Below are 12,293 nucleotides of genomic sequence, written 5' to 3' on the forward strand. Positions count from 1 at the left end.
TGAGTGACTCATACCACCAAACACAGGCTCACAATGAACACACATAGAAGGAAAGGCTTGGGAGAGGCTGAGGTGATGGTGGCAGTGATGACGATGATGAGTGTGATACGGGAGAGGTTTTAGAAGGACTTCTAGTTCCAGCTTCATTGTGTAACTTAAGAAAGTCCCTTCCCTTCTCTGGGTCTCAGTTTTCCCATATGTTTATGAGGACTGAAGGAAGACAATAGTGATCAAGAGTATTGTGTTTGTGGGGATTCCCTGGCAGTCCAAGTGGTTAGCACTCGGCTCTTTCACTGCTGTGGCCTGAGGTCAATCCCTGGTCGGGAAACTAAGATCCAGCAAGCCTCATGGCATGGCCGAAAAAAAGAAAAAAAAAAAAGGAGAGCATTGTCTTTGGAATAAGACAGACAGGGTTCATATCCCAAGTCTGTCACTTACAGTTTTGGGACCTGGGACAAGGTATTTATTTATCTTCTCATTCTGTAAAATGGAGATGAAGATGTAGGTGACTACCCTGTCCATTGTGGTGAGGATTGCATGAACTCATGCCAAATACCTATGTGGCACACGATAAGTATTCAATAAATGTTGACCATTCCTCTTAAAAGGAGGTTCAAAAGGGAGGGGATATATGTATACCTATGGCTGATTCATGTTGAGGTTTGACAGAAAACAACAAAATTCTGTAAAGCAATTATCCTTCAGTAAAAAATAAATTAATTAAAAAAGAAGTCCTAATAGCCTAAGCTTTTATGACTTCACCGAATCCAGGACATTACTTGATTCTGTGTGTGCCTGAGAGCCTCTGAATCTGTAGCACTAGATGGTTCTGTAAGCCTCGTAATTGAGTTGGGCGTTTCTCACTGCCATGTTTCTAGCATTCTGTGCATCTAAAAGCCCCTGAATCCCGTGACTCTGAGCCCATGCCCCATCTATCCATGCCCACACAGGATGTTCTACGTGTCTGTGCCCTGGGGAGAGAGACCCAGGCCTTGCTCTGGCCAGTGCCCTCCCTGCCCCCAGGCTCTCTTTGTACCTGGACAAATCTTGCAGCACTTCCCAGCTACTTTCTCAGGGTGGTGGCAGGGGTATGCAGTGGGGCAGACCACCCGCTGGCAGTCCTGGCGGCCGTCCTGGCAGGTGCACAGGATGCAGGGCAGGGGTCCGAAGGAGCGGAAGGCCGGGTGCCACACCTCCCCGTGGGAGTATGTCTTCCCACCATGCACACAGGCTGGGCCGAGGAAGGCAGGAAGGGAGGAGGGTCAGTACCTTGGGCTTGGGACAGAGTCCAATAATGGGTGGGGGTAGGTCCTTGGGGTGCCCCTGATTCACCAGTCTGGCCCAGCCACCCTGTAAAGTAGAGGCCAGGGAATAAACCAGTCCCCTGTCCCTGACATCCCCCATCTCAGCACTCAGGGCAGAGGTGGGACCGGTAAGTTCTTGCTGAAGATGAAGAGTCCTCCCCGGCTGCCATGGGCACCCATGGTGGGGTGTGGAGAGGGCTGGCCTGACGGTAGGAGACCTGTGCTGTCAACAGTGGGCCATGCGAGCGTGGTCAGGTCCCATCTGTTTTCACAGCCTCAGTGTCCCATCTGTCAGAGAGGGGCTGGGCGGATGCCACTGTGGCTCTTCCCATCCACCAATCAGGGTGAGATGCAGTGAGGTCTCTCTGCCCGTCTGCTGCCACAGTTGTCTCCTTGACCTGCTTCCCTGATCCATCCCAACCATCCTCCTGCAGCCCAGCTCTGCTTCCCCCTTCCTTCATCAAAACCTTTCCCTCAATACCTCCTTATCTTGTAATAATTGATTTACATGCTTGTCTCCCCTACTAGTCTATGAGTCCCTTGAGGAAAGGGACCATTTTCATCTCTCTCTTCTCTGCCTCTCAATTCCCAGCAAAATCATGCTCAAAAGAATATTGTTATATGGCCTGTAATCCTAGTTCCAGGACTGGTTCTGTCTCTAACTCAGTACTCTGAACCTCAGTGTCCTCATCTGTCAGATGGAAGTTTAGATCTAATGTTCCGTGAGTCTACCAGCCCATGGCCAAGTTGAGACTGGGGAACCATGGGGTGGAGGTGGCAGGGATGGGAAGTAGGAGCAGACAGGGGCCCCCTTCTCCACCTCAGGGTCAGCAGAGGCTCCGGTTCCCACCTTTCTTATGTTTCTCCTTCAGAACAATCTTGACTGTGGTGCTGCCTGCCTCCTTTGGTCGGAAGTGGCGAGGGATGAAGCCCAGAGAGGCGCTGGGCCCGGTGGGGGACGGGGTGCTCAGGTCTCTCTTTCTCCCGCTGTCCCCTGAACACGGATCCTGGGAATGTCTCTGTGAAGGGCAGGAAAGATGAAGATCACTGATGGCCCGCTGCCAGTGCAGAAGCAGAAAAACAGGCTGCAGTGAGAGGCCTGAAGGTGGCTGTTGGGACGGCATAGGCTCTAGGCAGAAGGAAGGTCTGATAGGGTCAAAGACACTCCCAGGCAATGCATCTTTGAAGACTCTCAGAGGTCAGTGGTTTTGGAAGTCCAGCCTCCACAGAGCCCTTCTTCAGCTGGCAGCGCCAGAACCTTGGAGCTGAAAAGTAACCAGAGGGGGCTGAGGTCTTGATCTGGAAATTGTGAGTGATCAGGGACCCCGAGAACTTAATATTCAAGAAACGGAGTGAGCATGAGCGTCAGGACATTCTTTGTCTGAGAAGATTTAGGTGATGGGACAGGGGATGGACCTCCAAAGATCCCACCCAACTGCAGAATCCCCTAGGTGAGAGGACTGAGAGCAGGTCCTGTCCAGAGATGATGGATCTTAGGAGCCCCTTTTCTGAATCCAACACCTCAAGACCCCACACTGCCAGATCAGGTCTTGAGAGGGTTGAGGGTTAGCGATGAAAGCAAAGGGTGTGTGTGACGGCCATGAAACAGAGCAGGAGCTTCCTGGTCCAAAACTTGGGGATTGAGAAAGGAGCAAGTGGGCTGGGGACAGAGGTGGAGTTTATCGCCCCCTCCCTGACACTGAGTCACATTCCTTCTTCTGCAGCCCCTTCCTGACTGTACAGTCTCTGAGACAGTCCTTCAATGTGTGCACTGAGCCCACAGGAGTTCCCAGAGTGCAAACTATGTCCCAGCCCCCAGCACGGGCCCAGGAATACAGGAGGTAGCCAGGAAATATTTGTCAAGTGAAATAGAGGCAAGAAGGAATTGAAGAGCCCAGCACCCCTATATGACTTACCCACGTCATCCAGCAGTTCAGTGAATAGCTGGAACTGCTTACTGGAACTAAGTCTGGTGGGTTTCACTTAGCTGCCTCCTATGACAAGGACAGGGGCTTCCCAGGTGGCACTAGTGGTAAAGAACCTGCCTGCCAATGCAGGAGACATAAGACATGCAGGTTCAATCCCTGGGTCAGGAGGATCCCCTGCAGGAGGGCACAGCAACTCCAGTATTCTTGCCTGGAGAATCCCAAGGACAGAGGAGTGTGGCGGGCTACAGTCCATGGGGTTGCAAAGACTGGGCCACAGCTGAAGCGACAGCACACGTCCACGCGTGGCAGGGACGGGGAGGGAAGTGGGTGGCATGGGCAGGACCCTCTAGAGAAAGCCCAGCCTGGGAAGGGGGTGAGCTGGCAGAGGGGAAGGGGGTGAGCTGGCAGAGGAGAAGGGAGGGCTCATTAGTTCAGACCTCTGGGGAGTCTCTGGGGAGGGGAGTCCCACTTCGACTGCCCCAGGGTCCAGGTGAGCCAGGCGGAAAGCGCAGGCAGAGCTGTTCACAGGGAACGGGAACGTGAGTCAGTGTGAGCCCATTCTCCCAGCTCTTTTCTTTCTGACCAGACAGAGTCAGGCAGTTTAGCTCATCTGAACGCTAGACCAAGATGGAGAGGGGTCAAGATGGAGCTGGAAACATGAGGTAGCCCCAGACAGAGAACTGGAACCTTAGGAGCAGGATGGAAGGCTGGCCCAAGTCAGAGGCCACTCCCTCTGAAGACATGCTGCCCAGAGGTGGCCTGAATAAGGACAGACACAGGCTCTGGACAGGACAGTGTCAGAATTTTCCAGGAAGGAATCAGGATGCTTGAGGCCTGCTTCTGCCCTGTGTGGCGTTTTTGGTTTTTTTCCCCCAGCCCCCTCCTTCCTCACCAGCCACTTTGGGAGCCGTAATGGAAGTCTAAAGAGGAGCCTGGAACCTGGTGGTGGCTAATAGAACTGACCCAGGGGACAAATGAGACATGAAGGCATAACTGGGATTGCCTGCTCCACAGTCAAGGAGATTCCGGCCCAGGATACCAGCCCCCTCGCCGCCCCCTCCCCACCCTCTCCATAAAGCTATGCGCTCACCACCCCTCGGTGTGGCTGCGTGGTGTCCTCTTCAGCCGACTTCTCACTGGACCCATCTAGAAACCCAAAGGGAAGTCCGTGAGCCTCCACCTCCTCAGCCTTCCTGGCCAGAGCCCTGCGGGCCTCCCCACCTTTCAGCTCTGCCCCTTCGGAGCCTGGCACTACTCCTGCAGCCCCATACCAGTAGTTCCCTTGGCCCCATGGGTATTTATTCCTACTTCTCATTACGCGTCTCCTCACCTTTGACTTGATGAAATCCCTCCAACTGAAGTGCAGACCTTATCTCCACATTGGCCTCTTGGTCACTTAAGACTGAACCCCTTGGCTAGGCCAGAGCGTGTCATTCAGTGCTCGTCTCAGATGGTGTAGGGGCTGCGAATCCCACCCCCAGCAGCCTCTCAGCCCAGCCACACCTGAAGTCACCAGGCTTGGCTTACACTATACGCTCCCTGGCTGCCCTTAGCCTCTCTGTCCCTCCCACCGGAATAGCCTAGGACTCCTCCACCCCTACTTGTCTGGGACCCAGCACTCAAAACCCTGTGAAGTCCCGCAACTTCCTAGAGTCCCCCTACCCCTGCCTCACATACAGTCTGGCTGCCACTGAGCAATCTGGATTCAAAGACCCAGAACACGGGAATCAGACTGCTTGCTAGAAATCACCAAGCGCACTCGCTCCATGCATACACAGCATGGCTGAGGCCCACAGAAGGAAAGGACTCTGCAGGAATTCACTGGAAGGACCAGGACTAAACTGGTTTCTGGTCTAGTGCTCTTCCACAATGCCAACATCTGGGGAAGCATTCCATGGTGGAGTACCACCCTCCTCGAGGTCTGCCTCCTCCAGGAAGCTTTCCTGGACTACCTCAGCTGACAGGGAACAATCTGGCCATCCATGCACTTCATTTTGCCCAAGCTGCTCGCCCTGCATGCGCTGCTGTGTTGCCGCTCTCTGTTCCGAACAGAGATGCTACCTGGATTCTGCTGGACACAGGGGCTTGGAGCCCCAGTGAACCCAGGCCTGTGCCCTGCTCTGCGATGAGGAAGACAGGAAGAGACATGGCCTCTGCCCTACAGCCCCTCTCCTGTGCCTCTTCTGATCCTCTTGGCCTCATCTGACAGCAGGCGTTTTGTCGCCTCATTGCAGGCACTGCAGCAGCACCTCTTCACATGGACTGCAGCCGGCTTCCTTCAGACTCAATCTGGCCGCAGATGCCCTCATGCCACGCCTCCTCCATGTCTCCGCCCCCATGTCTTATCTCCCCCTCCATCCCTCCTCCCTCTCCCATTCCCAGGAGAGCCCAACACAGCGGGGAGTGGGAGGGAATGACCCCGCCTTGGGGTGAATCTTTGACCAGTGGGAGTTGGTGGCTGGTGGACCAATTCCTCCTCTCCCTCTATCACCTCCAGACCTTTCCGAGGAGCAGAAGGCTACTTGGAGCAATGGGTCACACTTGATGTCAAGTCAAGGCCAGCTCCCCAACACATTCCTGTGCTGTTTTTCCCTCCCTCCCTGCTTCACTTTCTGTCCCCTCCTTCCTGCTCCCTGGGATTATAGTACAAATACCGCACATCAGTGTCTGGCACAGGCTCAGCTGTCTGATGGGTGCAGCTAAGCCACCATCCTGAGGAAGGGAGGGGCCAGGTGACCCCTGAGGGTCCCCTGAACAGTCCATGGCTGGGTTCCTGAGGCGGTGGGTGCACACTGCCAGATGTAGGGACAGACTCACCTTTGCAGGCCTGGCAGCAGGAGGCGGGCAGCGGGAGGGGTGCTGGGCAGCCTGGTTCTGGGCAGGTCATGAGGCCGCAGTAGATCTGGCCCTCCTGACAGACAGAGCACACGGGAGCTGGGAGGTGAGCTCTGCTGAGGACCAGCCTTGGGGCTGGGATAGCCCCCACTCTGGCGGTCCATGGCTTGAGGTCTCCTCTGAGGTGGGCAGAGGGGGAGCAGCACAGTGTCTGGGGCAAGGCCCAGGCAGCTCAGAGGAGGGTCCCTGCACCTTTCCCACTCGCTCCAGGCCCCAGGGTAACAGTTATCCTCCAGCTTCTGAGCCTTTTCATACCCAGGCTCTTCCTAGGCTCTCACAGCAACCTAGTGAGGTGAGATTTTCCCAACCTACAGGTGGGAAGGGACTATGGAGGGGCCTGAACCCCCTGAAGTCAGAGACACAGCCAGGCAGAATGTTTCAGACTCTTCTTCCTGCTGTCAATGTCCTTCTCCCCTGGCCTAGAACAGGGAGCCCAGCATAAATGAGCAGGACGAATGCGTGTCTCCTTGAGCTCATCTTGCTCTTATGCAAACTCTAGGTCCCCAACTTCAGGACCCAGCCTGGAAAAGCAAGACTGCAACAGAAAGGGCCTTCTGGGAGTCAGGAGGCCAGATGACCTTTGGTGAGTCACTTCTCTGGGCCTCAGCTTCTTCATCTGTGAAATGGGGGCACTTCCATCTGGGTTGTGAAATCAAATGAGGGAACAGTTATGAAAACCCCCTTTAAACTGCAAGGCACAATGTGTCCCTGGGAGGGAGTGAGATTACTTCGAATACTTCCCCTATTCCTTTTCCAGCAAGTCTCAGAAGTGAGGATTCTGATCCCTCAAACAAGTCCCATATAAACAGGGATGAGAAGAAAGAAGGGGAGATCCAAGTATCCAGGGGGAGGGGACAAGGGATCACAAGAATGCTCATACCACCTTCCCCCACCATGAGTTCTCTCTTCCCACAGCCCCCTCTTCATCCAGGTGCAGCACAGTACAGGTAAAAGTGTGTGGGTTTGGAACCATGTGGCCTTGCATCTGAATTCTGAGTATGCCACTTAACTAGCTGTGTGTGTGTGTGTGTGTGTGATGTCTGATTTTTTGCGACCCCATGGACTATAGACCACCAGGCTCCTCTGTCCATGGGATTCTCCAGGCAAGAATACTGGAGTGGGTTGCCATTTCCTACTCCGGGCAATCTTCCCAACTGAGGGATCAAACCTATGTCTCTTGTGTCTCCTGCATTAGCAGGCAGATTCTTTACTGCTGTGCCACCTGGGAAGTCATGTGACCTCAGGCCAATTGTTTAATTGCTCTGAGCCTCAGTTTTCTTATCTATAAAACATGATTAGTGATAGCCTTCTCATAGGGCCATTGGGATACTGTATATAAACATAAGGCATTTCCTAGTAGGTTCAGTGCCCTAGTTTACTTCAAGAGGCCGAGGCCTTGCAAAAATAACCATTGTCTAGGCTGATTTCTAAGTGGTCCCTTTTATTATAAGTTGTTTGCTCTGCAGCACAGATACTTTGAAATTCAGACTCAGAGTGATGGGATCCTCTCACTGAAAAGATGCGAGACAGATCTGAGAGAGATGACTGTCTCTAGTGGTCACGCATGGAACCGTGGCAGAGCCAGAGCTGAAACTTGGGTGCCTGACACCTAGAATGGACCTCTTACCCTCTCATCACTGCTGAATCAGATGATTATTTAATCAGAGAGGACCTTGGAGATCACCGTGTTAGACTCCCGGGTGTGCCTGCAGGCGCGCTCTCATGTCCAACTCTATGCGACTCTACAGACTGTAGCCCAGCAGGCTCCTCTGTCCGTGGGATTCTCCAGGCAAGAATGCTGGAGCTGGTTGCCATGTCCTCCTCCAGACTACCTTCCCGGCCTCATGTCTCTTATGTCTCTGCACTGGCAGGCAGTTTCTTTACCTCTAGCACCACCAGGGACGCCTAGACCCCCTCACACACTCAGAAGAACTGAGGCTCAGAGAAGTTTGCTGGGCAGGTGGTAGGGAACTCGAGATAGCAGGGGTTTCTCCCACCAGTGCACAGATGCACTAAGCCCAAGGGTGAGGATGACATGCTGAAGGCCACCTACAAATGTGCAGCAGGGCCACGCCTGGAACCCCTGAGGCGGAGGGGAAGACTTTCCAGCTCAGGTCCTGCTTGACTCCAGTTTCTGTCTCCTGATAACACTGCTGGTTCAGCTCTGCCTGACCTGACCCTAGGCCAGCTCTGACCAAAGCAGGGGGAGTTTAATTAGCTTCAGATTAAATTACATTTACTACAAACAGTCTGGCCCTGTCTCTGCACCCCAGGATTGATCACTGATCATTCATTCATGCTATGTGCCAGGCCCTGAGCTGGGGGCCCTGCAGGATACAGAAATGAGTTGAGTATGTCTCCTGCCCTCAAGGAGTGCAGTCTACAGAGGACACAGAAATGGCCAGGGTCAGAGCGAGGTGACCAGGCAGCTCAGAACTGCATGGAAGCCCTGAGCAGGAGGTTCCCACCCACAGATGTTCCCTTCCCTGGAGCCCATTCATTCTGATGCCCTTTGACCAGGAGGGACAATCCCCCAGGGCCCATACCGCTGGCCTACATGAGAGGGAAGTCGAAGTTCTTACGGTACAGCTGCAGAGGACACACTGGTTGGGCAGATGGGAGGGGAGCAGCTCGTGAGCACTGAAGATCTCTCCGTGTTGGTACGTGGTCCCATTATGCTGGCAGGACCTTGGTGGGGCCCGGAGCCCAGAAGGGGTATGAGGTTCTGTAGGTGGAGAGGGGAAGGAGGAAGAAGAAAATGGTCTAGAGCTTTATCAGAACTAACTGGGCCACTTCTCTGAAATGTTTGTATCTTATCCCTTGTTTGTTATCTTATCCCTTAAACCAAGCTCTGGCCTCAGCCTTCCCAGCCAGACCTCATATTGATGAACCAAGAGGAACCCTGACATTCCTCTCTGACCATGTCACTCCCTCCCATGGCCTTTAAGCCCCTGAGTGTCAGAGGTGGCTCTGATTGCAGCAATAAGGCCAGGCCAGAAGCCTCAGCCCCACTGAGTGCCACTCAGTTTAGACCTGTGCTAGTCCACTCAATGTTCAGTAAGCATCCATGGAGCACTTGTTAGTGCCAGGCACTGTTCTAGGTTCTGGGGATACAGAAGGGAACAAAACAAGGTTCCGTGTGGAGTTTCATCCAAGTGGAGTTCACTGGTGTGATCTGGACTGTGCCTGATCTTGGAGTAAGTGCCTTCCACTCCCTGGCCACCAGACACCCCCCGCATTACCTGCCAGTTAGCCTGTCCTCACCCTACTGGACAGAGGGGTAGCCCTCCTGCTCCTTTTTTCAAGGCACCTTTCCTAAGCACCTTCTCTGCACCAGGTGCCATGCTATATGCTGGGAATGGAGTGCAAATAAGGCCCAGCCGCTCATATCAGGAAACTGATGGTCTCACTGGGTCGAGAGACAGGCCCCGAGCAGTGACACTGGTTTGGTCTGGGCTAAGGCAGACGGGAGCACAGAAGTTGTGGCAGCATAAAAGAGGTGCCCCTAACTCATCCGGGAAGGGCTGTCAGGGAAGGCTTCCTGAAGGGGCCAACGGCTGAGATGAGTCTTGAGGAATATGCAAACAAGGCAGGCAAAGGGACAAGGCTGGGAAAGAGGGAGGGAGTGAGGAGCAGGGCAGGAAGAAGGGGGCTGGGCTGAGGCACAGCGGGGAGCGGTCAGGACTCCTGGGGTCAGCCTCAGCCGGGAGGAGGTGTGATGCCCCCTCACTGGGCAGGATGAAGCCTAGAGACCCCGCTCCCCTAGTGAACCCAGAGCCAGGAAACCATGACCCAAGTTGGAGTCACAGTTAGGTCCCTACTGGGTCCCACTTGGAAAAGAAGCCCCTCTATGCCCATACTCCACAGAGGTCCCCAGTCCCCCAAGAGAGCTGCTTCCAGAGTCTGGACCTGAGGCTACAACCTGGGACTCCCTCACCTCATCACCTTCTCAATGTTACTAAACACGGGTCCTCCTCTTGACATCTCCTGCCTTCCGAGTTGGCCACCCTGCTGACTGCCCCTCATTTGCCCCTTGGTTATGTCAGTTTCTTCTCAGATCACCTCTCCTCTCTCCTCTCTTATCTCTGCTTCCTGGAATCCCAGTCTCAGAGGCTATTAGTAGATTCTTAAAATCATGGACATTTAGCATTGGGGCGCATATTAGAACCTCTGAACCACAGCACAGGAGGAGTCTCAGAGCACATAGTCAGCTCCTGTGGCCATTCCCAGCCCCGGGCGGTAACCCCGGGGTCACCCTGCAGGGCCTCCCTGCCCCAGTTCACTCACCTTCACTTACACGGGGTAAATCCACTCTCTCAGGCTTTGGCCAGCCCCTGAGAGAACGAAGCCCACCTGTGCCATCAAGAGGCCAAGCAGGCCTGTTTTCCTTCAGCTCTTTCCCACGTTCCCTCCCTCCTCCTGCCAAGCACAGCTACTCAAGGCTGAGAAGTCTGTGACCACCCAAGCCCTCCTCGCGGATCCATGGAGGATGCATTCTGTGAGCACCTCGGGGTCTCAGCAGCTCTGGTGGCTGGAGTCTGCCCTTCTCATTCCGGGGACCTCCTCTGGCTGTGTCAGGAGTGGGTCAAGGGCCAGTGGGCAGGTGGGAGGCTGGCACAGGGGCAGACGCGAGGCCACTCACCCACACAGCGGGGACAGCACTGCTGCGGCTCGGTCACAGGCTGGGGGCAGTGGACGGGTGGGCAGTGGAGGCGGTAGCAGCTCACGTGGGCATTCTGAAGGGGACACAGGGGTCAGTCCTGCTTCCAAAGAGCCACTGCCTCCCACCGTCCTCTCCTCAAACCCCCTCCTGACTATGGGGCTCTGCACTCCTTTTCAGCCTGCAGTGGGATAAAAGTGATAAATCCCACATGTCCAGTCTCCCTCCCGCCTGCTCACTTGTGTGGCACACTCATCCGTGTCCCTTCCAACCACGGAGGAGCACACCACGTGCCTGGATTTGCACAGATCTTGTGTCCCTTAGTGGTGAGGGACTAAGGAGAGAAATCCAAGTAAAAGACTTGGGTTATTTTGACAATGACTTTTTTTAAAGTTTTTTTTTTTTTCATATGGACCATTTAAAAAGTCGTTATTTAATTTGTTACAACATTGTTCCTGTTTCATGTTTTGGGTTTTTACCCTGAGGTACATGGGATCTTAGCCTCCCCAGGGAGTGAACCCACACCCCCTACATTGCAAGTCTCAACCACTGGACTGCCAGATTAGTCCCTCAACATTGATCTTGACTGTGCTGTCTTAATGCCAAGGCTTTGTTCTTTTACCTCTGGATCTGAGCCTCGTGGCTAATGGAGGACTGTGACACATGAAGGCAGGTGACAGGGAAGTGGAGAAGACTCAGGGCTCTGTGATCTGCTCCCTAAGTCTCAGAGAGGTGTGGGTGATCCCACACACAGCCTTGGGACTGGAACCAGAGGAAGGGCCTGAAGTTCTTAGGCTTTTTCAAATACAGCAAAGGACAGAGCAGGGGCAGAGAAACGTGCACAGGACAACGGGCAGACGTGGAAGAGCTGGAGGGAGAGGCCCCCCCGGAGGCTTTCCCAGGCAGTTTGTTGGCCTGTCCAGGCACCTTCCTCCCCCTTCTGCTCTAAGAGGTGTTGCCCTGGGTTGTAACAGTACATCTGTCTCTTCTGATCAGCAGAACAACGACCAAACCTCATTCTGTTCATCTCTGAATTGTCAGCACGGGGCCTTGCTCCAAGTGAGTGCCTGCTGAAGTCTGAATGAGTGAATGAATAAGAACAAACAGGGGAAGGAGAGATGGTCTCTTTCTTGGTCAACTGGAGTCAGCTTTGCTTAAACTTTGAAGTTGCCGAATGAGATTCCAGACCCTTGGCCCACCTGAGAGCCCCCAAAACACTTCTACCAAAGCAGCTTCCTGCCCCATGGAGAACCCTGGGCCAGGCCTTAGTCCTTCTGGGGTCACTGCTTCCTAAGATGGCCAGAGGTGATCACAAGGATTAATCAGTGCTAAAGGGCATCCTAGAGTCCACAGAATCTGTCTGAACTCTAAAAGTGGCCTTCTTGAGGCCTGGGACCCAGGGGTGCTGGATAAACATCCAGAGCATGAATGGAGCCCTTCAGATGAGAAACTAGGATAGAATGCAAGGAACTTTGGTATCTGAAGAGTTAGAATCTGTCTCTTGAT

At 53.9% G+C, this 12,293-nt stretch overlaps 1 protein-coding gene across 4 annotated transcripts in view; it reads right to left on the minus strand.

Moving 5' to 3' along the window:
• Nucleotides 1-12,293, minus strand: part of CHRDL2 (chordin like 2) — a 34,879-nt gene that overhangs the window by 7,428 nt on the left and 15,158 nt on the right. For all 4 annotated transcript variants that reach the window (XM_040258837.1, XM_040258839.1, XM_040258836.1 and 1 more), the window contains exons 3-8: nt 10,770-10,863; nt 8,710-8,852; nt 6,050-6,143; nt 4,323-4,378; nt 2,155-2,323; nt 1,037-1,231 (exon numbers count right to left, since the gene is read on the minus strand). In XM_040258837.1, coding sequence (XP_040114771.1) covers nt 1,037-1,231; nt 2,155-2,323; nt 4,323-4,378; nt 6,050-6,143; nt 8,710-8,852; nt 10,770-10,863 — 751 coding nt within the window. The remainder of the gene's footprint in view (nt 1-1,036; nt 1,232-2,154; nt 2,324-4,322; nt 4,379-6,049; nt 6,144-8,709; nt 8,853-10,769; nt 10,864-12,293) is intronic.

This window comes from Oryx dammah, unplaced genomic scaffold, assembly GCF_014754425.2.
Source record: "Oryx dammah isolate SB20612 unplaced genomic scaffold, SCBI_Odam_1.1 HiC_scaffold_17, whole genome shotgun sequence".
Taxonomy (NCBI): domain Eukaryota; kingdom Metazoa; phylum Chordata; class Mammalia; order Artiodactyla; family Bovidae; genus Oryx; species Oryx dammah.